This window comes from Diceros bicornis, chromosome 18 (genome assembly GCF_020826845.1).
Source record: "Diceros bicornis minor isolate mBicDic1 chromosome 18, mDicBic1.mat.cur, whole genome shotgun sequence".
In the NCBI taxonomy this organism is placed as follows: domain Eukaryota; kingdom Metazoa; phylum Chordata; class Mammalia; order Perissodactyla; family Rhinocerotidae; genus Diceros; species Diceros bicornis.
In genome coordinates, this window is record NC_080757.1 from 3,136,290 (window position 1) to 3,163,723 (window position 27,434).

The window sequence follows — 27,434 nt, forward strand, 5'->3', positions numbered from 1 at the left end:
AGACTGTGAGGATTCCCTTAAAATTAGGAACATAATTAAAGCAATACCTTCTGGTAAAAATTTATTTTGTTTTACATATAAATTAAAGTGGCTCCAACAAATTCACTTAGAAATGCAATGCAGAGTGTCACTTTGCCACAACTGGGTATTCAGGCTAATGGGACATTCTTGTTTATTTTTATATTCTTGGTTTATTTTAACTTTGTTCAAATGTGGATCATCAAATTCCAAAAGATTAAATGATAATACTCTTAAAGTTTCCCTAAGCGCAGGAACACTTTAATGGGTGATGATTCAGAAGGCATCTGCACTGCTGGATATCACCCATCCCCTTATACTTGTCCAATAAATAGACAGCCCATGCTGGAACACTGGACGAATGGATCTCAGCTGGAACTGGAGGAAAAGATTGGAGGAAGTGGTATAAGCAAATGGCTCGGGAGTCTGACAGTGATTGAAATCTTGTCTCTACCCCTTACTAGCCTTGTAATCCTGGGTAAATTACTCTGATTCTCAGGGTCATCATCTGTAAATTGTGAGTAATGATGGTAGCCATCTCACAGGATCTTTTTGGGGCAAGAAGGTAAAGAACTGAGACTGTGATTATAAAGCACTTAGTACATTGAGAGCACATAATAAGTACTTAATAAATAATGACGGCTATTATTACCTGACTGGGATGTATTCAGCTGCCTGGGGGAATAAGGACAGCTCCAGAATTTCTGTTAGGAGGGGCTCAAGAGCAGTAATCACATTGGAAGGCAGGGCAGGACACTGCTTTTACATTGATTCTATGCTTAGTTGGAGAGAACGAGGAAGGATTTGAGATTTAGAGAGACTAGAGCACTTCCCCCATACTCCTCGGCATTGCTCCTATTCTGGCGATATTTAGGGGATTTCTTGCACTCCCCCCTCCCGTCCCAAGCAACTAACCAGCCAACAAATACAAGAGGCTGCTGCCAGGGCACTGGACTCCCGCAGGGAAGGAGAGAGAAGGACGCTGTGCTTTCCCGCTAAGAGCGTCGACTCCCTATTCCTACACCTCTGCTAGATACTACTTCTCCCCCTTCACTGATCCAGCGGAGAAAGCCCACTTAGATTGCACCCCAGCCCGGCTCCTCCTTGACTGCAGCCAATTCCCTTTCCTGGGAGAAGGGGGCATGATCCGTAGTTTTGTTGGCCACAGATAGGAGAGAGTGGTCCCCCGAGGGCATGCTGGTTTCCAGGACACCTCTGATCCCCCCAGGGACACCGCCCAGACTCCCCTGCAGCCTCCGCTGAGGCGGGGAGGACACACTGTCAGCACCAGCTCAGTTGGAGGATACACTCTGGCATCCAGAGCCTTGACCAGTCTCTCTTCCTCTTGCCCCTACACACTCTCCTTACTCCAGGACACGCTTCACCTGGGGCTCTGGAGGCCCACTCTCTCGATTGGAAATCCAGGCTTCAACTCTAGTTAGCTTGTGAGCTTGGGCAAGCTATTTTTCTGTGCCTAGTTTTCCCCACACCAAGACCGACTCCAAGGACTATTATTAATCTGGAGGGTTTAGCACAGATCCCGTGCATAGTAAACTCTCAAATAGCCCGAACCAGAAGAGACAAACCTATTAACTTGATCTAATTATATGTGAAAAGACCAGAGGTTCTAGTTAGTCTCAACACTGACACACTGAATAACCGTGGACAAGTTGCCCCCATCCGTCACATGATGGACTTCATTGATTTAAAAAACCCAGTGAACATTTATTGAGTGCTACTGTCTTCCAGACTCCTTCCCCGCAGGAGCTCACGGCTGCTGAGCGCACTCAGGGGTGGTGAGGGGCACTGAGCGCAGGCAGGCTTGTTTCACTCTGCTTTAGGGGCAGATGGAGAGCCAGAGACTCACTGGAAAATAGCATTTGAACAAGGCTTGAAGGATGCTTCACTTGAGTTTGCCTGGTAAATATTGGCGAGGCTGTTATGTTGCTGTCCCTTTCAAATTTGAGCATTCGCAGGGATTTGGTTCTGTAAGTCAGTCCACTTCTCCTTGCTGAGGTCACTGTGACCGACGGAGCCAGTGGAGCCGCATAAAGCAGGTTATGCCTCGTATTCCCCATTCGGGAACCCTGATCGCCTCGAACGCGCGCGACCAGGGGTCTGCTTCCCGGGGAGAGCAGGGACCGGCGGCGCTGGGAGAAGCTGCTCTTACAGGAGGGGCTCAGCCGGAGCGTGGCAGTGTTGGCCCTGCCCTTTAGTAGGGCATGCTCTGAAGGGTGCCCACCGCCAGGCTCCCCGAGCCTGAGGCGCCGCGCCACCCCAGCTCCAGGGGAGCGCTCCCGCTCCGGGACGGTTAGTTTTGCAGGGACCGGGTCTGCGCCACTCCACCGGGGGTCGCGCCAGTCACCAGGAAGCTGCCGTGGTGCTAGCGCGGAGTTCGGTAACCCGGCGCGCAGGCCCGCGTGCGCACGGTCACGTGGGCGGCGCGTGCCCCCGCACCCACGGGAGGAGGCGGGGAGGGGGCGGGGCCGGCGGCGCGGCCTCCCGTGAAGCCTCGCGCGGGGAAGGACCGGAACTCCGGGCGGGCGGCTTGTTGATAATATGGCGGCAGGAGCTGCCTGGGCATCTCGAGGAGGTGGTGGGGCCCAAACCCGGAAGAAGGGTCTCTTTTCCTGCTAGCGCGGCGGCCGCTGCGGACCCGGAAGTCCGGGCCGGTTACTGAATGAGGGGAGCCGGGCCCTCCCCGCGACAGTCCCCCCGCGCCCTCCGCCCCGACCCGGGCCCCGCCATGTCCTTCTTCCGGCGGAAAGGTAGCGGAAGGGGCGCCGGCGGGGAGCTAGGTTGGGCCTCAGGGGCGGCGGTGGGGCAGATGGGCCTTCTAGGGCTTGCTCCGGGGCGGCGGCGAGGCCCTCGGCCTCCGCGCAGACGCCCCCTGCGTGCCTCGCTCTGCGCCGGGACTCTGCAGGGAGGGCGACGGTGGCCCCCGCGCGAGGTCAGAGGGGAGTTGCCTCGCTGGTCCAGAAGTGTCTGCCGAAACCCGTCAAGTTAATGCCTGTTTGCGTGAAAACAGCTTTTCGGAGTTTGTGTGTGTGTACTGTGGATCGAGAACAAGGAAATTCCTTTAGTACCTTGTTACGGAAGTCTTTGACTTTTCAGAATATTGAGGGTTTTATGTCTAAAAGCAACACGTGAAAAAATTTTCTTTAACTAGTGCTATATTCCAGTTTCCCCTTTTTTGGGGGGTGGAGGGCAGGGTTCGGCTCTTCCTAAAATAACATTACTTAACTTATTGCGGAAAGTTCCCTAATGAAGAAGAATAGTACTTTTGATGACTTGGCAAGTTTACTAACTACTGGAACTCTATAAACAAATTACTTATATGTCTGATTTTCAGTTGTAATAGCTGCCCAGTTCTTTAGTAGAGGCAGCTTAATTTTGATCCTGCATAAGGTTGCATTTCATTGAAAATATATATCCAAAGTGAACAGGTGTGGGTCTTTTTGGATGAAAGTGGTTCTTTCAGTTCTTGTTGCTTCAGAGAAAATGTTACAGACAAAAACGGGTTTTGGAAAAAGCACTAAACTAAATCAGGGACTTGGGTTCACATGACAGCTCTGCTACTAACTCTGTAACCGGGGGCAGAAAAGTGTTAACCTACTTTTCTCTTCTCCCTCAACTGAGAATTAGATGATTTCTCAAGACCCTATTCAACTCTGACTGTGAGTTAAAGAATTCCTTTTAAGTACATACAGAGTTTTAGTAACTGATGTCAGGTGATGAGTGAATGAAAACAGTGCTGAATGAATGAAACCGGTAAAATGGTATGAAGAGGCTTTATTGGTAAAGTAACTTGGTAGAGTTAGTAGCTCACTAATTTGTTTGACAGCGTTGAAGTGTTAGTTGTTTTTTAGGTTTTTTTTTAAAGGGAAAAAAAGCATTCTATGTATAATGAGACAAATTGCGTGTTGCATAGTACACTGTTGTCTCTGTTCCACAAATAACTTTTGAATGTCTTCTGTTTGCCAGCCACTGTGCTAGGCCCTCAGTATTGAGCACTGAACAGGGCAAAGTCTCTGCACCCAGGGAGCTTATTGTCTGCAGGGGGAGACAGACAATGAATCAGTCTCTCTTTCTCTCTCTGTGTATGTGTCTCTGTTTGCAAATTGAGTAGCGTTATGAAAGTGATAACTTTTTTTTTAGAGAAGCAGCGTATTTCAGTTGGATGTTAGAGAAAGGTCTCAGCAGGTGACCTTGAAACTTAGAGCTGAAGGATCAGTAGGAGGTAACATTCAGAGGCCAGGGAAGAGCATTCTAGGCACAGGGAATAGCATGCTCCAAGGTCGTGAGGCAAGAAAGAGTTTGGTGCCCTTCAAGAAAGGAAAGAAGGCTGCTGTGACTCGGGCTCAGAGAGGTAGACAAGGATCAGGTGATTCAGAGCTTTATAGGCCATGGTTAGGTTTTATTCCAAGTGCAGAGACAATATTATTTAAACATTTTTAAAGAGGAGTGATTTGATCTTATTTTATGTTTTAAAAAGATCATTCTAGATGCTTTTTGGAGACTGGATGTGGCAATAATAGAAGCTGAAGATGGTCTTATTTAGGGATCCCATCGAGTCTTTAAATACCATTTTTAAATACCACCTATATGCTGATGACTACCAAATTTACATCTCCAGCTTGGATTCTCTCCCCTGAATCCAGACGGGTATATCCAACTGTTGGTCCACTTTATACTTCTACCTAATAGATATCTAATAGATAGTTATATCTGTTAATAGATATAGTAGACTATCTAATAGATGAATCTTTAACTTACTAGTATATCTAAAATTTAACTCTAGATTTAGTTCTCCTAAGCCTGTTCATCACTTTTTCTCATCTCAATAAATCGCATTTCTGGCCTTTTAATTACTCAGGCTAAAACTTGAGTACATTCTTGAACTTCTCTTTCTCTCCTCTGTATCTGATCCGTCAGCAAGTCTATTAGGTATACCCTAGAACATATCCAAATCCAACCACTTCTCACCATCCCTAACCATTAACACCCTGGTCTAGGCAGTCATCTCTATTTAGATTGAGTGGTTAAGGAAGTCCTCTGAGAGGATGTCATTCGAATCTCAGCTTAAATGTCAAGAGGAAGCCGGTTTTGTGAAAATCGAGGAAGCAGCATTATTTTGCTATAGCCTTCAATTTCGTTTCCCTTCTTCCATCCTTGACCCCATGGTATGTTTTCAAAACATATGCCACACCTCTATTCAGAGTCCTCAAGTGGCTTCCTGTAGTGGCCCTCCATAATCTCCTGCTCCCCTTCATCACTCTTCCATTTATATTGGCCTCCTTGTTGTCAAGTACATTCCCACCTTAGGGACTTTGCACATGTCCTCTCTGCCTAGAACCCTCTTCTCACAGATACCCACCTATTTTGCTCCCTCATGTCCTTCAAGTTTTTGATCAATTGGCATCTTAGTGAAGCTTTCTCTGACCATCCTATTTAAGATTGCAGTCCCTGGCCCCTGCACTCACCCCTGCCCCCCTTGCCTTACTTTCTCTACAGCATATATCACCATCTGCTTTACTTTGTATTTTATAATGCTGGAAGCTGATTTTTGTTCATGGCTGTATCCCCCTGTCTAGGTCAGTGCCTGGCATATAGTTAGGAATTTAGTAAATATTTGTTGAGTAAGTGAAGAAAAATATCAGTAATAATAAGTGCTGTGCAGGGAATTTAAACAGTGATGTGGGAGCAGATCACTGGGTGACAATTTGTGTTCAGATAGTAAGGGAAAGCTTGTTTGGGAAGATGATATTTAAACTGAGACTGAATGAGGAGAGAGAGCCAGTCTTGCAAAGATAAAAGGAACTGCATTCTATCCTGAGAGAACTGGTAATACAAATGTCCTGAGACAGGAATGAGCTGGGTATGTTCAAGGAACAGAAAGAAGGCTGGAACTTCCTGGGAGAGGAGAGGAATGGGATATGTTTTGGGGAGAGAGAGAGCATGACTTGAATAAATGAATGGAGTGAGGAAAACCTGGGAAAGCTTTGGGCTTAAAGCTTGGGGTAGGAGCAATCAAGAATTCTCTTTCGGCAGTTGTGTGTTTGCCATAACTTTTGGACATCCATGTGGATGTGTTAATGAGGCACTTGGATGTACAAGTTCTGCAAAGAGCTCCAGTACTGGAAAATTCTTTAGTTCTGGAAGGAGCTCAGAACTTGATCAGGATCTACAAGTATTTTTCATAAATGATGATTATGGGACTAGATGGGACTAGATGAGATCACCTAGAGGGTACTTATATGAATTAGTTATGTTGAAAGGCTAAGCTGCCATAACAAAGAGACACTAAAGTGTAATGGCTCAAATAAGATAAACCTTTATTTCTCTCTCGTGTAAAACCTTTATTTCTCTCGTGCAACAGTTCAAATTCCAGGTCATTGGGTGGCTTTGCTTCCTGATCATTCAGGGGTCATTTTCCCCCCATCTTATTATTCCTCTTTCCCTTAGAGTATGGTCTATTTTATCAAAGCCAGGTCCTAGCCCCTTCTGTCTGTCCTCAGTCCTCTGACCCATGGTGAGGGGGGTGAGTATGGGGGAAAGGGAAACTTTGGCCAGAAAGTGGCACATACCATTTCTATTCACATTCTATTAGTGAGAACCTAGTCATATGGTCATAGCTAACTGCAAAGGCTTCTGGGAAATGTAGAGTAGCTAGCCAGTTATATGCTAGACTTCAGCCCTCTTGCTAGGAAGGGGAGAATGAGTTCAGTGGCCAGGTAGCATTTCCTGGCATATGTGGCTTAGGAGAGAGCTGTGGGGGCTGATGCAGCTTGTAGAAGTTAAATTGAAGAACACGAGCCATTGGCAAAGGAGAATCGAAAATAAAATGCCAGTGATACAGGAGTGCAATGTCATGGAAGCTAAGAGAAGTTAATGTTTCAAAAAGGAGAGAGTATTGCGTTGAATATCACCTGCAAGGTCAAGATAAATAGGATTGGCACTCAGTTTGACGACGTGGAAGTAACCGATGACTTTAATAAGAGTAGTGTCAGTGGAATGGGTTGAGGGAAGAATGTGAAGTGAGGAAAGTAGAAAGAGTAAGTAAAAACGCCTTTTTCAAGAAACTTTGCAGTGAAAAGGAAAAGGGCAATAGCTGGAAGGGGCTATCGGGTAAAGGGAATTTTTTTTTTTTAAGATAAAATATGCTGGAGCATGTTTGTATGCTGATAGGAATGATCCAGTAGAGAGGGAGAAAATGATACAGAAGAGAGAGGTATTACTTGCAGGAGTGAAGTTCTTGAGAAGACCTGAGGGATTAGGATTAAAGCCTGACTCTACCAAGATTTGTATACTGCTGCTGGAAATGGCAGTTGGTAGAACCACTTGTATAAAGTTTAAAAACCTTCCAACAATGCTGTATATTGTTTATGGAAACATAAATATATTAAGGAGTAAAAATGTGGATGGAAACAGTAAACATTCAATTTATGAAATTGTTTCCCTTCGGGAGAGGGGGAATGAGATCAGGGAGAGGCTTCAGTTGCACCTGCGATGTTTTATTTCTTTAAAAAATTTTTCTGAAGCAAATATGGCATAATGTTAAGATTTGATAAACCCGATTGTCCCTCATATTAAGGTCTAGTCTTGTCTTCATGTTTTAAATGTTTCATAGTAAAAAGAACTATACAAACAAGAAAAAGCATAGTCAGTAGTACAGAATAAGGTGGCAGAAATAAACCTAAATAGATCAGTAATCACAATAAATGAAAGTAGACTAAAATCTATATGGCTAAAAATCTAGCAAAAGTATATAGTTAACAGATTAAAGACTCAGGTTAGATAATAAACCAAAATTCAGCCATAACTCTTTACCAGAGACACAACCAAAACATAAGGACATGGAAACACTGAAAATAAGTGGATGTAAAGATATACCAGACAGATGTTAACCACAAGTAAGCTTTTGTGGCAGATTAAATACATTAATGCATAAAACGTTATTAGGCCTAAAAAGGTCGCTACATTATGATAAAATGAACAGGTACTGGGAAGATAGAATTCTGAACTGATTTGCGCCTAACATCGGTCTCAAAATATATGAAGCAAAATATACAGAATTACCAGGAGAAATCAACAAATTCATGGTTAGGGTTTCAAGAAGTTTCTTTTTTAGAAATAAAGATCAGTAATCACAACAAAGAGAAATGGGCTAACCCAGATGTTGAAAAGATGGTGATCTTCAGATTGGATTCCTGCTATGTACTGTTTAAATATAAAAAGGATCATGGGATGGTTAAAAGTAAAAGAATGGGAAAATATATTAGGGATATATAAACGAAAATAAAGCTAATGTAATCTTCACACTAGCACATACATAAAAAAGGAAGGAAAAGTTAAGTTTTGGGAGGAAAGGGGAGCAAAAGTCATTATTCCCAGATAACGTGATTGCATACATAGAAAATTCAAGGAAATCTACGCACATAGCATTGGAACTCCTAAAAGAGTTTGGATGGGCTTTAAAAATATATGTATTTATATATTAGTATTTAAAACTCAATTGTATTTAAAACTCATCCCTGTATGCTAGTTAGAACAAAAGACTTTGAAATCTTTATGGAGTTTACAAAATATAATTGGACGTAAAAGGAGACCCAAATAAATGGAGAGGTATACTGTGTTCATGGATAGAAAGATTCAATACCAGAAAGATATGAATTCTTCTCCCAAATTAATGATTAAGTCAGTGCTGTTTAAAAAAATTCCCATGGGGGTTTTAGGATCAGGACAAGTTGGTCCTATATTTAATATGGAAGATAGTTTTGAAAAAGAATAAGGTAGAGCACATGGCCCTGCCAGAGGCTTGTCATATCGTTCAGTAATTAAGGCTAGAATTGAATGCACAGAAACAGGCCCAGGTATGTATGGGAACTTAGTATATAAAGAGTTCCTATTCAGTTGGGAAAAGTTGAACTAATCAGTAAATGATGTTTGTTATCCCTCTGGCACGCACAAAAAAAATTACGATTTCCTGCCTCCTGTCGTTTACATCAGGGGTCAGCAAACGTTCTGTAAACCAGATAGTAAATATTTTAGGCTTTGCGGGCCATGTTGTCTCTGTCTCACTCTCCTCTATCCTTGTAGCCATAGATAGTGCATAAACGAGTGGAGATGGCTGTGCTAAAACTTATTTACAAAAAACTGGTGGTAGGCTGGATTTGGCCCATGGGCTGTAGGTTGCCAGTACCTGATATACAGAAATAAATTCTAGGTAGATAAGAGCCCAAAGAAAAAGCAAAATTTGAGATCACACAGAAGAAAATATAGGGGAAAAAATCTGATCTTGGGATAGGAACAGATATTTTAAAAAATAAGACCTAGGAAAATACAATCCACATAATGTAAATTTGACTACATTAAAGTTTAAAACTTCCATACAATAAAATCTACCTAAAGTACTGGCAACACAAACAACAAAGGATTAGTATTCAGAATATGTTTGAAATTTCTACAAATAATAAGTCAAAGACAAAGGACATGAATAGGCAGTCCATAAAAGAGGAAACCTAAAGAGCCACTAACCATGAAAGGATGTCGTCTCAAAGGAAATCAAGGAAATGAATTAAAAACAGATCCAATGCCATTTGAAAACTATTAATTTGGCAAAAATTAAAAATACCAAGGATGAGGATATGAAGCATAGTGGTGAGTGTAAATTGGTATAGCTGCTTTCATTAAAAATGCACATAATTTGTTATCTAGCAGTTCCATTTCTAGAGATTTATCCTAGAGAAATTCTTACATACATACACACATACATATATATATATATATATATATATATATAAAAGAAGGCATGTACTAGAATGTTCATCACACCAATGTTTGTGATAGTGAAAACTAGGAAATAAAACCTAAATGTTCATTAACAGGAAAATGGATAAATAAAGGTGTATTTATTTAAAGGAACTAAGCAGCTAAAATGAATGAACTAGAGCTATGTGAATCTATTAGAACTGCATTAATATAGACAAATGTCAAATTATTGAATTAATACAAGTGTCAGATATGTGTAGAAGAATACCATTTGTAATTTTTAAAGATGTGCAGAATAATTTTTTTTTATACATTCATATGTGCTAATAGTCTAAAAATGTACATGGCAGTAAAGACATCTAATTTAGAATAGTATTCATCTCTGGGAAGGGAAGAAAAGCAGTAAGATCAGATAGTGATTCATAGGAACCTTTAACTATATGTATAATATTTAGGGGGAAAGAGGAAATAAGGCAACACCAAATAATATTTGGTCAAGTCAGATTGTGTGTGTACTTTTATGTTTGAAATATTGATTAGGAGATCTGCTTGGTAAAATGAGAATCATCAGGGCAAAAGTGGAACTGTGGAGGTATATTTTGGTGGTAGAATCAGTTGGCCTTAGTAGTTTGGATATGGAAGATAAGAGCGAGACAGTGTTAAAGATGGCTTCCAGATTTTTGGCCTGAGAAATTGGTGGGTGATGATGTCCTTCATGAGAGAAGACGAAGACTGAGGGGGGAACAAGTTTGAGAAAAGATGGTACGTTCCATTTTGAATAAGTGTAATTAGGGAAGATGGCAGGTAAGTGGTTAACGTATGAATTTAAGATCAAAAAGGAATTAGACTAGAAATAGAAATTTAGGAGTAAATAGCAAGTCTGTGGTATTTAAAGCCTTAAGAATGGATTAGTTCACCCAGAACATACGTAAGTATATGTAGTGAAAAGAAAAGGGACCCAAACCCTTTCCCAAGGAGTAGCTAGAAAACCAGGAGAGTGGAGTGTCATGGAAGCCCAGACAAGTTGGTGTTTCAAGTGGGAGATGTAGTTGGTTGGCAAATGCTGCTGAGAGTGTTACTGAACCAGGCCCAGTTTGCCCCCGCACAGTATGCCAATCACCGAGATGACTAGTTTTTCCAGAAAGGGTTTATTCACAAGGCAGCCAAGTGAGGAGACGAGAGAACAAGTCTCAAATCTGCCTCGTATCTGGGGATTAGGGATATTTATGGGATAATGGGGCGGGGTAGTCTGAAGTGTGGGGATAGATGATTGGAGATAAGGAAAAGTGAGGTAATAGATGATCTACGTAAGTGTAGTCAAGCTTTGTGGCTCTTCATAGGACACATGTTCACAAAATGGTGGCTTTAGCATGATCTGAGGGTGGAGTTTTTGGCCCCCCTGATGTCAAAGGGTCACCTATCAGACATTCTCGCATGCCCAGTTGATGGGTCAGTGGTCTCAACCAGCCTGAACTGGACAAGGAGTTGATTCTCAGTTCCTGAAAAACAGCTTAAGCAACCTGACCTCAGTGGTAACCCCAGCATCAGAGATGTTATCTGTAAGGTGGGAGTTCTGATAATACATTGCTTATCTACATGACTTTTAAGAGTAATCATTAATGGCTATCTGGCCACCCGTTTCAGGAGGGCTGCAAAAATCAGTCACTCTACCACATTTCCTTATTTTATCTTCCTAACAGCAGTGATCCATACCTGAAATAATCTTACTTATTTTTGTTCATGTTTGTCTCCACATACTTGCATGTAGACTTCTTGAAGGCAAGACTGCTATCTTTTCTGAGCCAGGAGAGTGTCTGGCACATACAAGGCACTCAAATATTTGTTGATGGATTGACTTGCTAGATACTCTAAGAGCTAGTTATTTCCTGCTACTAGCCTTTCAACATTTAATGTTTAAGAGCACAAGTAGAGAGATGGTCACATTTTGGGATTTCTTATTTTGATAGGCTTTTTACGGTGAAGTTAAAGAAAATTTAATGTTGAAAATATACAAGACAAGTAAGGAGGTTTAAAAATAGTCTTATCGGATCCTGTAAGAATTCACACCTTGCTTAAGCTTCAGCACACCTTCCTTTCTTGGATATTGTGTTATTAGCAGATCTGCAATAGAATTTCCACTGTTTTGTGTAATGGAGGAGAGACTGTACAGTTTTTAAGAGACCAGTTGTTAAACCTTGAGTATTAGAAGTTTAGAATGTTTTTAAATTTAGAATGTTTGTATTTGATGCTTTGGGGGGAATACATGAGAAGATAGATATGATATATAACCAAGGAATTCTGTCTTTTTCTTCAGGATGTGTCTAGTAGTGGGTGGCACATGGTAATAATATTAATTAACATCCTAAATTTACTGTGTGCTAGTTACTTTTCTAAGCCCTTTACAAGTATTTACGTTTTCATCCAAAACCGTCTAAGGTAGGTGTTAGTATTATTGACCTAATTTTATAAATCAAGAAAATTGAGACCAGAGAAGTAAAGTTACCTGTCGAGGATCACATGGCTAATAAGTGACAGAGCCAGAATTTGAACCCAGATATTCTGATGTTGTCTCTCCATAAGCACTCTCAGTGTTCTTGACTGAATGCTGTTCAAAGGTCACTTCCTTGGAGAAACATTCCCTGACAACTGCCGTGCCCTGCCCCCCTCCAAGGCAGTTAGTCCATAGTTGTAGAATTTGAATACTCATCTTTTAGAATAAAGCTTGGCTAATTTTTACAATGTGTAGAATGCATCTTTTTGACTGTAAAAGTTGATCATGGTGCTTTTTTATCTTCTAGTGAAAGGCAAAGAACAAGAGAAGACCGCAGATGTCAAGTCAGTTAAAGGTGAGTTCAGTGGCATTTCATTGTATTAAAGTGATATGCTTTGCATTTATGAGCTCTTTAATCCTATCTTTCCCTTCTCTTGCCATTAATCATTTCTACCTTCTTTTATGATTATTTATGATTGTGACTTATTTCCCTGTTTAACCTGTGAACTCCTTAACACCTAGCATATAATAGGCTTTTACTAAGCATTTATGTCCTAGTGATTACAGTAAACCAGTATCCTCCTCCTTAATCACACATTTGGTTGTTCCCTAAAAGCAATTAGTTGACTTTAAAAAAACAAAAAGCGAAAAATACTCTCAACTGAGCAGTCTGACAACTGAGTGAAAGCCCTTTTACTTATAAGACTTGGTTTCCTGTTTATCCGGAAGTGTGGATGATGACAGTTTTCACTTCTCTATGATTTTGGATGAATGGCCTTAACTTAAAATTTATTCAGAGTACTTTATTGGAATCAATATACTGTCCTTGTTTAGAGGTTAGAGCATGTTTTTTTTGTTTTTTTTTTTTTGATTTTTATTGATATTTTAATGGTTTCTAACATTGTGAAATTTTGGGTTGTACATTTTTGTTTGTCCATCACCCCATATATGACTCCCTTCACCCCTTGTGCCCACCCCCCACCCCCCACCCCCACTTCCCGGGTAACCACAGTCCAGTTTTCTCTGTCCATGTGTTGGTTTATATTCCACATATGAGTGAGATCATACAGTGTTTGTCTTTCTCTTTCTGGCTTATTTCACTTAACATAATACGCTCCAGGCCCATCCATGTTGTTGCAAATGGGACGATTTTGTCTTTTTTTATGGCTGAGTAGTATTCCATTGTATATATATACCACATTTTCTTAACCCAATCGTCAGTCGAGGGACACTTAGGTTGCTTCCACTTCTTGGCTATGGTGAATAATGCTGCAATGAACATAGGGGTGCATAAGCCTCTTTGGATTGTTGATTTCAGGTGCGTTGGATAGATTCCCAGTAGTGGGATGGCTGGATCATAGGGCATCTCTATTTTTAATTCTTTGAGGAATCTCCATACCGTTTTCCATAGAGGCTGCACCAATTTGCATTCCCACCAGCTGTGTATGAGGGTTCCTGTTTCTCCACATCCTCTCCAACATTTGTTGTTTTTTGTCTTGGTGATTATAGCCATTCTAACGGGCGTGAGGTGGTATCTTAGTGTTGTTTTGATTTGCATTTCCCTGATGATTAGTGATGTTGAGCATCTTTTCATGTGCCTATTGGCCATCTGTATATCTTCCTTGGAGAAGTGTCTGTTCATTTCCTCTGCCCATTTTTTGATCGGGTTGTTTGTTTTTTTGTTGTTCAATTGTGTGAGTTCTTTATATATTATGGAGATCAACCCCTTGTCAGATGTATGTTTTGCAAATATTCTCTCCCAGCTGGTTGGTTGTTTGTTCATCTTGATTCTGGTTTCATTTGTCTTATAAAAGCTCTTTAGTCTGATAAAGTCCCACTTGTTTATTTTTTCTTTAGTTTCCCTAGTCTGGGTAGGCATGTCATCCAAAAAGATTCCTTTAAACCCAATGTCAAATAGTGTGTTGCCTATATTTTCTTCTATGAGTTTTATAGTTTCAGGTCTCACCTTCAGGTCTTTGATCCATTTTGAGTTAATTTTTGTGAATGGCGATAGCACATGGTCCACTTTCATTCTTTTGCATGTGGCTGTCCAGTTTTCCCAACACCATTTATTGAAGAGACTTTCCTTTCTCCATTGCATGTCCTTAGCACCTTTGTCGAAAATTAGCTGTCCGTATATGTGTGGTTTTATTTCTGGGCTTTCAATTCTGTTCCATTGATCTGTGTGTCTGTTTTTGTACCAGTACCATGCTGTTTTGATTACTATTGCTTTGTAGTATGTTTTGAAGTCAGGAATTGTGATGCCTCCTGCTTTGTTCTTTTTCTTTAGGATTTCTTTAGCTATTCGGGGTCTTTTGTTGCCCCATATAAATTTTAGTATTCTTTTTTCTATTTCTGTGAAGAATGTCATTGGGATTCTGATTGGGATTGCATTGAATCTGCAGATTGCTTTAGGTAATATAGACATTTTAACTATGTTTATTCTTCCAATCCACGTGCATGGGATATCTTTCCATTTCTTTATGTCATCGTAGATTTCCCTCAATAATGTCTGGTAGTTCTCATTGTATAGGTCCTTCACCTCCTTGGTAAGATTTATTCCTAGGTATTTTATTCTTTTTGATGCGATTGTAAATGGTATTATCTTTTTGAGCTCTCTTTCTGTTAGTTCATTATTAGCATATAGAAATGCAACTGATTTTTGTAGATTGATTTTGTACCCTGCAACTTTGCTGTAGTTGTTGATTGTTTCTAACAGTTTTCCAACAGATTCTTTAGGGTTTTCTATATATACAATCATGTCATCTGCAAATAGTGAGAGTTTCACTTCTTCGTTACCTATTTGGATTCCTTTTATTCCTTTTTCTTGCCTAATTGCTCTGGCCAAAACCTCCAGTACTATGTTGAACAGGAGTGGTGAGAGTGGGCAGCCCTGCCTCGTTCCTGTTCTCAGAGGAATGGCTTTCAGTCTTTCCCCGTTGAGTATGATGTTAGCTGTGGGTTTGTCATATATGGCCTTTATTATGTTGAGGTACTTTCCTTCTATTCCCATTTTATTGAGAGTTTTTATCATAAATGGATGTTGTATCTTGTCAAATGCCTTCTCTGCGTCTATTGAGACGATCATGTGGTTTTTATTCTTTGTTTTGTTGATGTGATGTATCACGTTGATTGATTTGCGGATGTTGAACCATCCCTGCGTCTCTGGTATAAATCCCACTTGATCATGGTGTATGATCTTTTTAATATATTGTTGTATTCGGTTTGCCAATATTTTGTTGAGGATTTTTGCATCAATGTTCATCAGCGATATTGGCCTGTAATTTTCTTTCTTTGTATTGTCTTTGTCTGGTTTTGGTATCAGGGTGATGTTGGCCTCATAGAATGATTCAGGAAGTGTTCCATCTTCCTCTATTTTTTGGAATAGTTTGAGGAGGATGGGTATTAAATCTTCTTTGAATGTTTGGTAAAATTCACTGGAGAAGCCATCTGGTCCTGGACTTTTATTTTTTGGGAGGTTTTTGATTACTATTTCAATCTCTTTACTTGTGATTGGTCTATTCAGATTCTCCATTTCTTCTTGGTTCAATTTTGGGAGGTTGTATAAGTCTAAGAATTTATCCATTTCTTCTAGATTGTCCAATTTGTTGGCATATAATTTCTCATAGTATTCTCTTATAATCCTCTGTATTTCCATGGTATCCGTTGTAATTTCTCCTCTTTCATTTCTAATTTTATTTACTTGAGCCTTTTCTCTTTTTTTCTTAGTTAGCCTGGCTAAGGGTTTGTCTATTTTGTTTATCTTCTCGAAGAACCAACTCTTTGTTTCATTAATCCTTTCTACTGTTTTTTTGGTCTCAATATCATTTATTTCTGCTCTGATTTTTATTATTTCTCTCCTTCTGCTGGCTTTGGGCTTTGTTTGTTCTTCTTTTTCTAGTTCTGTTAGGTGTAATTTAAGGTTGCCTATTAGGGCTTTTTCTTGTTTGTTAAGGTGGGCTTGTATCGCTATGAGTTTCCCTCTCAGGACCGCTTTTGCTGCGTCCCATATGGTTTGATATGGCATGTTATCATTTTCGTTTGTTTCCAGATAGTTTTTGATTTCTCCTTTAATTTCATCAATGATCCATTGGTTGTTCAGTAGCATGTTGTTTAATCTCCACATTTTTGTCACTTTCCCAGTTTTTTTTTCCTGGTTCATTTCCAGTTTCATAGCCTTATGGTCTGAAAAGATGCTTGTTATGATTTCAATCTTCTTAAATTTATTGAGGCTTGCTTTGTTTCCCAACATATGGTCTATCCTAGAGAATGTTCCATGCGCGCTTGAGAAGAATGTGTAGTCAGCTGTTTTTGGGTGGAGTGCTCTGTATATGTCTACTAGGTCCATCTCGTCCAGTTTTTCATTTAAGTCTAATATTTCTTTATTAACTTTTTGTCTGGATGATCTATCCATTGCTGTAAGTGGGGTGTTAAGATCCCCTACTATTATTGTGTTGTTGTTGATTTCTCCTTTTAGGTTTGTTAATAGTTGTTTTATGTACATTGGTGCTCCTATGTTGGGTGCATATATATTTATAAGTGATATGTCTTCTTGATGGAGTGTCCCTTTTATCATTATATATTTCCCTTCTTTGTCTTTCTTAACCTGTTTTATCTTGAAGTCTACTTTGTCTGATATGAGTATGGCAACACCTGCTTTCTTTTGTTTGCCATTAGCTTGGAGTATTGTCTTCCATCCTTTCACTCTGAGCCTGTGCTTGTCTTTAGTGCTAAGATGTGTTTCCTGAAGGCAGCATATTGTTGGGTCTTGCTTTTTAATCCATCCTGCCACTCTGTATCTTTTGATTGGAGAGTTCAATCCATTTACATTTAGGGTAATTATTGAAATATGAGGGTTGAATGTTGCTGTTTTGTCACTTATTTTCTGGTTCTTTTGCATTTCCTTTGTTTCTTGTCCCATTTGTTTTGGACTGCCAATTCAGTTTGGTTGTTCTGTCTTATGATTCTTCTAGTTTTCTCTTTGTTTATCATATGTGGTTTTAATTTGATTATTTGTTTAGTGGTTACCTTGAGGTTTGGGCAAAAAATCTTCTGTATGAGATAGTCCATTATCTGATAGCCTCCTATTTCCTTATACTAAGTCAATTCAGTCACTTTCCTCTTCCCCTTCTAAGTTGCTCTTGTTATACCTTATTCTATCTTGTGTTGTGGCTGTGTGTTTACAGTGATGAGGTTAAATTTATTTTTGGTGAATTTCTTCCTTTGATCTTTGAGTTTAGTATTTAAGTGGTTGCTAACCTATTCTGGTAAAGACCTACTATTTCTCTGATTTTGTCTACCTACTTTTCTCCTTACTCCAAGCTTTGTGTTCCCTTTCTCTTGTTTTCAGGCCTGAGGGCCTTCTTGAGTATTTCTTGTAACGGAGGTCTCGTGGCCATGAACTCCCTTAGCTTTTGTTTATCTGGGAGAGTTACTATTTCTCCATCATATTTGAAGGATATTTTTGCTGGATAGAGTATTCTTGGCTGAAAGTTTTTGTCTTTTAGTATTTTGAATATATCATTCCAGTCTCTTCTAGCCTGAAAAGTTTCTGTTGAGAAATCCGCTGAGAGCCTGATGGGAGTTCCTTTGTACGTTATTTTTTGTTTTTGTCTAGCTGCCCTTAATATTGTTTCTTTGTCGTTGACCCTGGCTAGCCTTACCACTAGGTGTCGTGGTGAAGGCCTTTGTCTGTTAATATATATAGGAGTCCTGTTGGCTTCGCTTACTGGTATTTCCTGCTCCTTCCCCAGATTTGGGAAATTTTCAGCTATTATTTCCTTGAATAGGCTCTCTGTTCCTCTTTCCCTCTCCTCTCCCTCAGGAATACCTATAATTCTTATGTTACATTTTCTAATAGAGTCCGATATTTCTCGGAGTCTTTCTTCATTTCTTTTTAGTCTTAGTTCTCTCTCTTCTTCCATCTGGAGTATATCTGTATTCCTATCCTCTAAAGTACTAATTCTTTCCTCCATATTGTCAGCTCTGTTCTTTAAAGATTCCAGATTCTCCTTTATCTCCTCCATTGTGTTCTTCATCTCCATCAGCCCTGATAGGTTTTTCTTTATGATTTCAATCTCTTTTGTGAAGAAACTCCTAATCTCATTTAATTGTTTGTCTGTGTTGTCTCGTATTTCGTTGAGTGTTTTTATGATAGCTATTTTGAAATCTCTGTCATTTAGTTTATGGATTTCTGTGTCTTCGGGGTTGATTTCTGGGTGCTTGTCATTTTGTTTCTGGTCTGGTGATTTCATATATTTTTGCATTGTGGTTCCTGTGTTGGTTTTGATTTTCCTCATCCTGGAAGTCTCTGGTTGCAATTTCCACCTGCCGCCACTGTCTGGTGGTAAAGGGCTGTGTAGTCTAAGCCCCCTGCGCTCTGCCCCAGTTTTTCTGCTGCGATCCGCAGTTTTGTTTTGTTTTGTTTTGTTTCTTTTCCCCACTGCGATCCACGGGTCCAGTCCAGTTTATTCAGGTCTGCCTCGGACCGCTAGATCTGGTCGAGCTGCAGACTCCGGGTTGCGGGGAGGGGGGAGCTCTCTCTTTTGCCCTCTGGGTCCCTGACGTGGGAGGCTTCTCGTTTGCCCCTCTTTATCCGCTCTCTGGGTTGCTCAGATGTTGATGGTAGCCCTGTGGCTCCTCTGAGCCCTCTGTGCGGGAGTTTCCCACTGGCTGAGAGAGCCCGAAGAGCTACAGTTTCCCGCCGAGGGCCCCCCCCCCCCCCGGGAGCCGCGCGGACCGGATCGCTGATCTGATGGGGAGGGAGCGGAGTTCTCCTTACCTCTCCCCACTTCCTCTGGGGGCCCAGCACGTTCCGCTATCAGATGTGCGGCAGTGTGGATCCCTCCGCTCCAGCTTTTCACTGTCTTGGATTCCGTTGTTGGTCTGTGGCTGTTACTTTTGTTGTATTTTGTGGGGGAAGAATTCACGGGAAAGCTCACTCCGCCATGATGCTGACGTCACTTAGAGCATGTTTTTTTAGATTGTAATCTCTGCTGTAGTTTTGACTGGCTTCATTATGTCAATGTACAAAGATGGGAATGGGAAAATTACAATGGAAATTATTTCCACAGCCATTACATATAAATTTCGTAAATGTAATTTATTTCTATGAAATCTGTAGATTGCTACTTATTTAGATTTTTCTTTCAAATGTTTGTATGTTGTGTGGCTAGCATTGAGTATTAACTCTATGAGCTCAATTTGTCAGAGAGAGACTAATTATAACTTGTTAAGAGATTTATAAGATTGGGGAATAAATAGGGTACCTTACAGCCTTATTCTCTGCTGGCTTTTGATAATTTAAAGCCAGTTGGATCCCACGTTAGTTCACACTGCCTTCTTTAGGAAAAATCTCCTTGGCATTAATAAAGGCTTAAAGTCCTTAGCAAGCAGAAGCTTGTGACTACTAGATCTGATTGTAGTAGAGGCAAGAGACTGTGATGTCTCAGGCACACTAATTTTCTACCCTAAATTCTGCTACTAACAGTATGACCTTGGGAAGTCATGTAACTTTCTTCAGGTTCCTCATTTGTAGAATGAGAGAATTGGCCTACCTAACTTCTAAATCTGTACCAGGCTGAAAAATTCCATGCTTATACTTATGACAGTACATAATTTGTGCTTAGCATTCACTGACTTAACCTTAGAATAATATGGAAGCAGTACGGGAAACAGGCCCTCCAGAAGTTTGCAGTGTAATTAGAAAGACAAACTTAGACACAGAACAGTAGCAAATAAACCAAAATAATATCTACAATCATGTGTCAGTTAACGACAGGGATACATTCTGAGAAATGCGGCATTTGGAGATTTTGTTGTTGTGCGAACATCATTGAGTGTACTTTATACAAACCTAGATGGTAGAGCCTACTACACACCTAGGCTGTATGGTACTAATCTTATAGGACCACTGTTGTATGTGTGATCTGTCGTTGACTGAAACGTCATTATGTGGTGCATGACTATACCTTTTATTGAGCACTGATTCTATTCTAGGCATTAGACGAAAACTGTGGCTGTAATAGTGAACAAAAAAGACTTGGATCCTGCCTTCATTGGACTTACAGATTGGTAGGGGAAAGGAACATTAATCAAATGATTCCACAGATAGCTTGGGCTAGATCAGTATGGAAATGAAGAGATCTGGACAGATCAGTGTAGAAGTTAAAAAGGATAGAACATTGTTATTGATTAAATATGGTATAAAGGAGAGAGAGGTTTAAGGTTGATATCTACTTTTCTTGCTTGGCTGACAATGTGACTGGTAGAGAACCAAGCTGGGAAATTATATGTTTAGTTTTGGTGTATTGGGTGGGAGGTACTTTTGAGACATTCATTTACATATGTTATGCACACAATTATTTTATTTTATTTTATTTATTTATTTTTTTGTGAGGAAGATCAGCCCTGAGCTAACATCCATGCTAATCCTCCTCTTTTTGCTGAGGAAGACTGGCTCTGAGCTAATATCTATTGCCAGTCCTCCTGCTTTTTTTCCCCAGAGCCCCAGTAGATAGTTGTATGTCATAGTTGCACATCCTTCTAGTTGCTGTATGTGGGACGTGGCCTCAGCATGGCTGGAGAAGCGGTGCGTTGGTGTGCGCCCGGGATCCGAACCTGGGCTGCCAGTAGCGGAGTGCGAGCACTTAACCGATAAGCTACGGGGCCAGCCCACACACAATAATTTTACAGTCTGAGTTTTTAACCAAAGATAAAAGTGATTTTGTGGAGTCTGGCAGACCAGCATTGAAATCCTGCCTGTTGAAATGACTCTTTACTAGCTCATTGACTTAGGGCCAAGTATTTAACTTTTTTCTGCTTGTGTCCTCATCTCCAAAATGAGGAAAATATTGGTCTTGCAAGATTGTTATGAGAGATAAATGAAATAATGTACCCTGAAAAATGTACACCGAGAAACCAGTACAGTGCTTGGTACATAGTAGGTAGTATGTTGGTAGCTATTATTATTTAGTTTTAACAGAGTAGGCCCTCAATATGTTGAATTAGTTAAATTAAGTGAATTATTCCAACAAGTTCAGAGGAATTTGAGATCAGCAAATGTTTTCTGAAGTGTATGGAAGCCTTCATAGTAATGAGACTTAACTGTATAAAAGTTGAATAATAGGAAATATTTGAATGAAAGAGGAGATTCTTTTTTTTTCCCCCTACCAGCCCAGCCTCTTATTTCTTTGAGTATATATTGGGCAGAGGGGCCTTAATTTTTACAGATGGATTGAGATCAGGTTGTAGAGGGCCTTAAAGACCAGAAAAGAGAGTTGAAACAGAGAAAACAGGGAGCCACTGTAGACTTTTGAACAGGATGTTGATGCTTTACATATGATATTTATGAAAGGTAGTCTGGAAGAGTTATATAGGATAGAGACTCTAGAAGTTCTTTTGCTGTTAAACGGAAAGATCTGTACTAAGGGTGTGGTGTTGAAAATAAACAAGTAAGTAGATGTTTAAACATCTTAAAAGAAAAGTCAACAGATCTTGGCTAGTAAACAGATATAGTGAAAAAGAATGGGTCCAGTATTTTGAGCTTTGGAGACTGGTAGATTGAACAGAGACAGAGACATTGAGAAGGAGAATTAGTTTGGAAGAAGATGTGATAAGTTTGATATTTGAACAAATTGGTCTTGAGATGATAAAGTCAAAGTGAGAATGGCTAGCAATAAATAATTAGAGATACAGGACTGAAGCTCAGATCAAAGGATAGGTCTGAGACACAGGTCAGTGGTTTTCCATCTGGGTTCCACTTCCACAGCGGTGTACCCTAGGAGCTGTTGCGGAGAGGACCCACATCAAGGGCATGCATGAGACTTTCCCCTTGAATCAACTAGAGTTACAGTTAACTCTGTTTTATCTATTTTAGATACCTGTTTAGGTTTTAGATATCTATTTTATCTATTTTACAGACATATCAGGTTCCCACATATGCTTATTGTTTGGAGAAAAAAGGGAGCTTACAGCTAAAAAAAAATCTTTGAAAAAGATTGCTCTAGTAATAATTGAAGGTTTGAGAATAATGTGCTTTCTAGCAGAAAGAAAAAAAGAAGAACAGAGAACCTTAGGAATAAGAGGAGTCATGACAGGCGACCATATCTCGTTTATTATTTATTTATTTAATGAATGTGTACTAAAAGAATGAGAGGGAGGAACAAATAGAAGAGGAAATTGAGCAGAGTGTAGTACCATGGAGACCAAAGGAAGATAGGGCATTAGGAAGGAGCGTGTGAAATCAGTTGCTAGTTCTAATAGAGAAGTTAACAAAGAGAAAAGGTTTGCACAAATGAATTAATAGCGTTTTACATCATCATACACATCTAATCAGGAAACAATTAGAAAGTCTCTTTGCTCTTACACAATCTTAGTTGTAGCTTGTTTGTACAATAAAACTAGCTATTATTGTTTATAAACTTGCTAAAATGATTTTGCTCCCTTCAATTTATCATGAAAATTAAAAAAAAAAGACTTCCTTCTAAAATTGAAAAAATCCTTTGAAGACACCTCTATTGCATAATTCTCCCAACTCTTGTTTAATGACTAATAAGAATAGATAACCTGGAAAACAGGTATGGACATTCACGTTCTTATCTGCTTTATCCTATAAATACATCTCAAAGAATAATAGATTGAATTACAGTACTATGTATTCTTCATAAGAAATATTACCTAGTATTACTCAGATTTTGTGTCTGGGAACTGTTTGCTAAGATTGAGCGCACTTATCTGTTGACTGCTCAATAAAATAAGTGGTGCTAGTAGATACAAGTTTAGTTATCTGAGAGTTATTTATATTTAGGGTGTGGAATGCTAAGTGCTGTCCTTCTTGCTATAGCAGTGTACTAACCAAAATTTCTTAAAAACCTTTATTAAGAGTCTTTGGTATTTGTGTGGCATAAATAGGGTAGATGGAATTTTTTTTTTGAGGTCGCATGTGTTTATAACATTATATAAATTTCAGGTGTACATCATTATATTTCAGTTTCTGTATAGACTGCATCATATTCACCACCAAAAGTCTGGTTGCCATCTATCACTGTACACATGTGCCCCTTTACTTCTTTTGCCCTCCCCCAGCCCCCTTCCCCTCTGGTAACTACCAATCTGTTCTCTGTATCTCTGTGTTTATCTTCCAAATATGAGTGAAGTCATGGTATTTGCCTTTCTCTGACTTATTTCGCTTAGCATAATATCTTCAGGGATAGGTGGAATTTTAATTCAGCTGAAGCAACAAGTTCATAGGGTTACTTGGATAGTGTAATATCGAGTTGATTATTTCCTATTAACATAGTGATGGGGCCGGCCCGGTGGCACAAGCGGTTAAGTGCTCGCGCTCTGCTGCGGTGGCCTGGGGTTTGCCGGTTCGGATCCCAGGCGCGCATCAACGCACTGCTTGACAAGCCATGCTGTGGTGGCGTCCCATATAAAGTGAAGGAAGATGGGCACAGATGTTAGCCCAGGGCCAGTCTTCCTCAGCAAAAAAAGAAGAGGATTGGCAGACGTTAGCACAGGGCTGATCTCACACACACACACACACACACACACACAAAAACATATTGATAACTAACCTCTTTATTCTGAAGTCAAAAGGATGATATTAATATTTCTTCAGACTACTAAACAAAATATATTTTGTGAATTTTTAAATGTACTTTATCTTTAAGCAGCTTGAACTTTGATCATAAATGTTTTTTATTAGGTAGTGAAATTTTATTACTCTATTAAAAAGTAAAATATGTATTCTAAAGAGTATTTTTCTAACCCCCCCACCCCAAGCTTTTATTCTGTAATTTTAGTTTTGTTTCTTGGGCAAGCAAGGATAACGGAATTCAAAAGGGTCCATATTTCAGAATGTTTCTTGCCTTTGGTACTTTCTATCCTCAGTAGACATTCTTAAAGAAAGATCTCTCTCTTTTTTTAAACAGTTTTATTTATTTATTTATTCATTCATTCATTCATTTATTCATTTATTCATTCATTTATTTATTTATTCATTTATTCATTTAGTGAGTGAGTGAGTGAGTGAGTGAGGAAGGTCAGCCCTGAGCTAACATCCATGCTAATCCTCCTCATTTTGCTGAGGAATACTGGCTCTGAGCTAACATCTGTTGCCAATCCTCTTCCTTTTTTTCTTTTCCCCCAAAGCCCCAGTAGATAGTTGTCTGTCATAGTTGCACATCCCTCTAGTTGCTGCATGTGGGACGCGGCCTCAGCATGGCCGGAGAAACGGTGCGTCGGTGCGTGCCTGGGATCCGAACCCGGGCTGCCAGTAGGGGAGCGCGAGCACTTAACTGCTAAGCCATGGGGCCAGCCCGAAAGATCTCTTTTTTAAGTTCCATTTTTGGCACAGTATTTTGAGAGTTATAAATAATAATAGGTGTGTATTTCCAATTTTATACTGCTTGGTTAATTTACCTTTCCCTTAAGTATTTTTTGTTGAGTCTACTCACTTAAGAGAGGTATTACAAAATTTAATTTTCAAAGTTCTCTTAAAGCTCTCTTACGAGACAGTTTGGACTATCGAATTGTGTTTAATTTTTAACAATTTTTTGAAAAATTACAGCTTCAGTATCTGTACATTCCCCACAAAAAAGCACTAAAAACCATGCCTTGCTGGAGGCTGCAGGACCAAGTCATGTTGCAATCAATGCCATTTCTGCCAACATGGACTCCTTTTCAAGTAGCAGGACAGCAACACTTAAGAAGCAGCCAAGCCACATGGAGGCTGCTCATTTTGGTGACCTGGGTAAGTGACTGTCACTTTTGTTAACTTCCAATAGGAGGAAGGATTTGAGTATTAGATGTGAAATTCCTGCCAGAGGATACTGAACTGTATTATTGGAAGGGGCTTTGAAAAAAATGTATTTAAACTAAAATAACAGCTATAAGTGTAATGGATGACACTGTGTTGTGTTCCTATAAATATAAAATATAAAGCATGCCCAATAGAAAATGGGCCATTTCCAGAAGAAATATTTGGCTACTAAATATATGAAAAAGAAACTTCATTTCACTAACACTCAGTGAAAAGCAAATTAAAATAATGAATTAATGTTCTAAGATATTAGCAAATATTTAAAGTTTGATAATTTGAATGTTAATGGAGATGCAGAGAAATAGCCACCCCAATTTAGTGGAAGTGGAGATTTGTGAAGATTTTTTGAAAGGCAGTTAAGTATTTATCAAAAAATAAAATATAAGATCTAGCCTTCAGATATGTTCACATATATGCACACAGGCTATTTGTTGCAGTATTGTTTGTGATAGCAAAAAATTAGGAAGAACATATAAATATCCGTTAGTAGAGAAGTAGTCACATTGTGGTATGCCCATACTCATTTTCTGAAATACTGTGTAGCCATTTAAACGTCTGAGGAAGACATGGAGAAATGTCTAAGATATATTAAACTGAAAATAGCAGGTCACATAGTGGTATATATAGTAGGATCCTTGTTATGTTAAACTATCTCCTCCCTTTCCCCCCCTAAAAAAAGAAAAGACATGCAGGAGATCCTTGTTTTCTGAGTATTTGTTACCTGAATTTCTGCACTTATAAAAATTGTGTGTCATGTTATCATAAATTGAAAAAAATCCATCATATAAAATACAAAATAAAAATCACTAATTTTTCCTATAAAATTAGCCCCTCTTTTGACGTCTCTCTGCTTAACATTTGTGTATATTCAAAGCCAGAGTGTCAGAGTCTTTGTGGGTCACGCTCAGCAGCACGCTGCAAACAACATTCGTATTAGTCACGAAGTAAAATTGTAGGTTTTACATACATTGCTGGTGTGGAATGTAGAATGGTACAATCACTCTGGAAAATAGTTTGCCACTTTCTTATAAAGCTAAATGTGCAATTACCATATGACCCAGCAATTGCACTCTTAGGCATTTATCCCAGAGAAATGGAAACTTAACGTTCACACAAAAACCTGTACACCAATGTTCGTAGCAGGTTAAAAGCCAAAAACTTGATGTCTTTCAACAGGTGAATGGTTAAACAAACTGGTACATCCATACCATAAAATACAACTCAGCAATAAAAAGGAGCAAACTATTGATACACATAACAACTTGAGTGAATCTCAAGTGAATTATGCTGAGAGACAAAAACCTGTCCCACAAGGTTACAGTCTGGTATCCATTTGTATAACATTCTTGAAATGACAAAATTATAGAAGTAAAGAATAGATTAGTATTTACCAGGGGTTAGGGATGGGGGACAGTGGTTATAAAAGGCCACATGAGGGATCCTTGTCTCCTTGGAACTGTTTTGTATCTTGGTGGTGGTTACACGAATCTACACGTGTTATAAAATTGCATAGAACTAAATACACAATGAGTATGAGTAAAACTGGAGAGATCTGAATAAGCTTGGTGGATTGTATCAATGTCAGTATCTTGGTGTGATATTGTACTATAGTCTTGCAAGATGTTACCACAGGGGGAAACTAAGTAAAGGGATCTCTCTGTATTCTTACAACTACATGTGAATCTAGCATTATCTCAAAATTAAAAGTCTAATTAAAAAAAATTCTAAGTCCTTTCTGAAGTTCATGAAAGTGATGTTGACAAAGATGGACTAGTTAACACTGACAGTAAGACAGTCAGCAAGGGTGATGTTACATGAAGTTCAAAAGAAAATGGTTTAAACATCAAAGGATTAAGGAAAGCCCTTTTGAAAAATTGATGAAGCCCGCATTAATTTTATGAAAATAAACCTCTTTTTGTCATGCTGTGAAAGTAAAAAAAAAAAAATTGATTTTTTGTTTATTCTAATAATTAGCTTGTGGTTATAATCATAACCTAAATTTAGCTAAATGTGAAATAACTTATTTTTATTAAGTTTTATTAAGTTTAGTTTTATTTTTCAAGATAAAATTCCAGAGCTACTCTTTATTCTGTTGTAAATAATGCTGAGAATTCATAACATCTTCCTAGCTGTATCCATGTATCCACAATTTTTCCTCAGGATAAATTCCTACAAGTGGAGTTACTGGATTGAAAATCACACAGGTTGCTAAGGCTTTGCTGTCTGTTACTGAATGCTCCTCCAAAAAGGTTTTGCCAGTTTACATTCTCATCAGTGGGTCAGAGTGTTGCCTGTTTCGCTGTGCCCTTGTTAGTGCTTGTTATTATTTTT

The 27,434-nt window shown here is 39.4% G+C and overlaps 1 protein-coding gene across 3 annotated transcripts in view; it reads left to right on the plus strand.

The window, feature by feature from the left end:
- The first annotated feature begins 2,553 nt into the window (after nucleotides 1-2,553).
- Nucleotides 2,554-27,434, plus strand: part of AKAP10 (A-kinase anchoring protein 10) — an 88,278-nt gene continuing 63,397 nt past the window's right edge. The window contains exons 1-3 of one of the 3 annotated variants that reach the window (XM_058559643.1): nucleotides 2,554-2,786; nucleotides 12,588-12,635; nucleotides 24,852-25,034. In XM_058559643.1, the coding sequence (XP_058415626.1) occupies nucleotides 2,699-2,786; nucleotides 12,588-12,635; nucleotides 24,852-25,034 (319 nt within the window). In that variant the 5' untranslated portion in view covers nucleotides 2,554-2,698. The remainder of the gene's footprint in view (nucleotides 2,787-12,587; nucleotides 12,636-24,851; nucleotides 25,035-27,434) is intronic. The other 2 variants (XM_058559642.1, XM_058559644.1) reach the window with 2 other exon arrangements.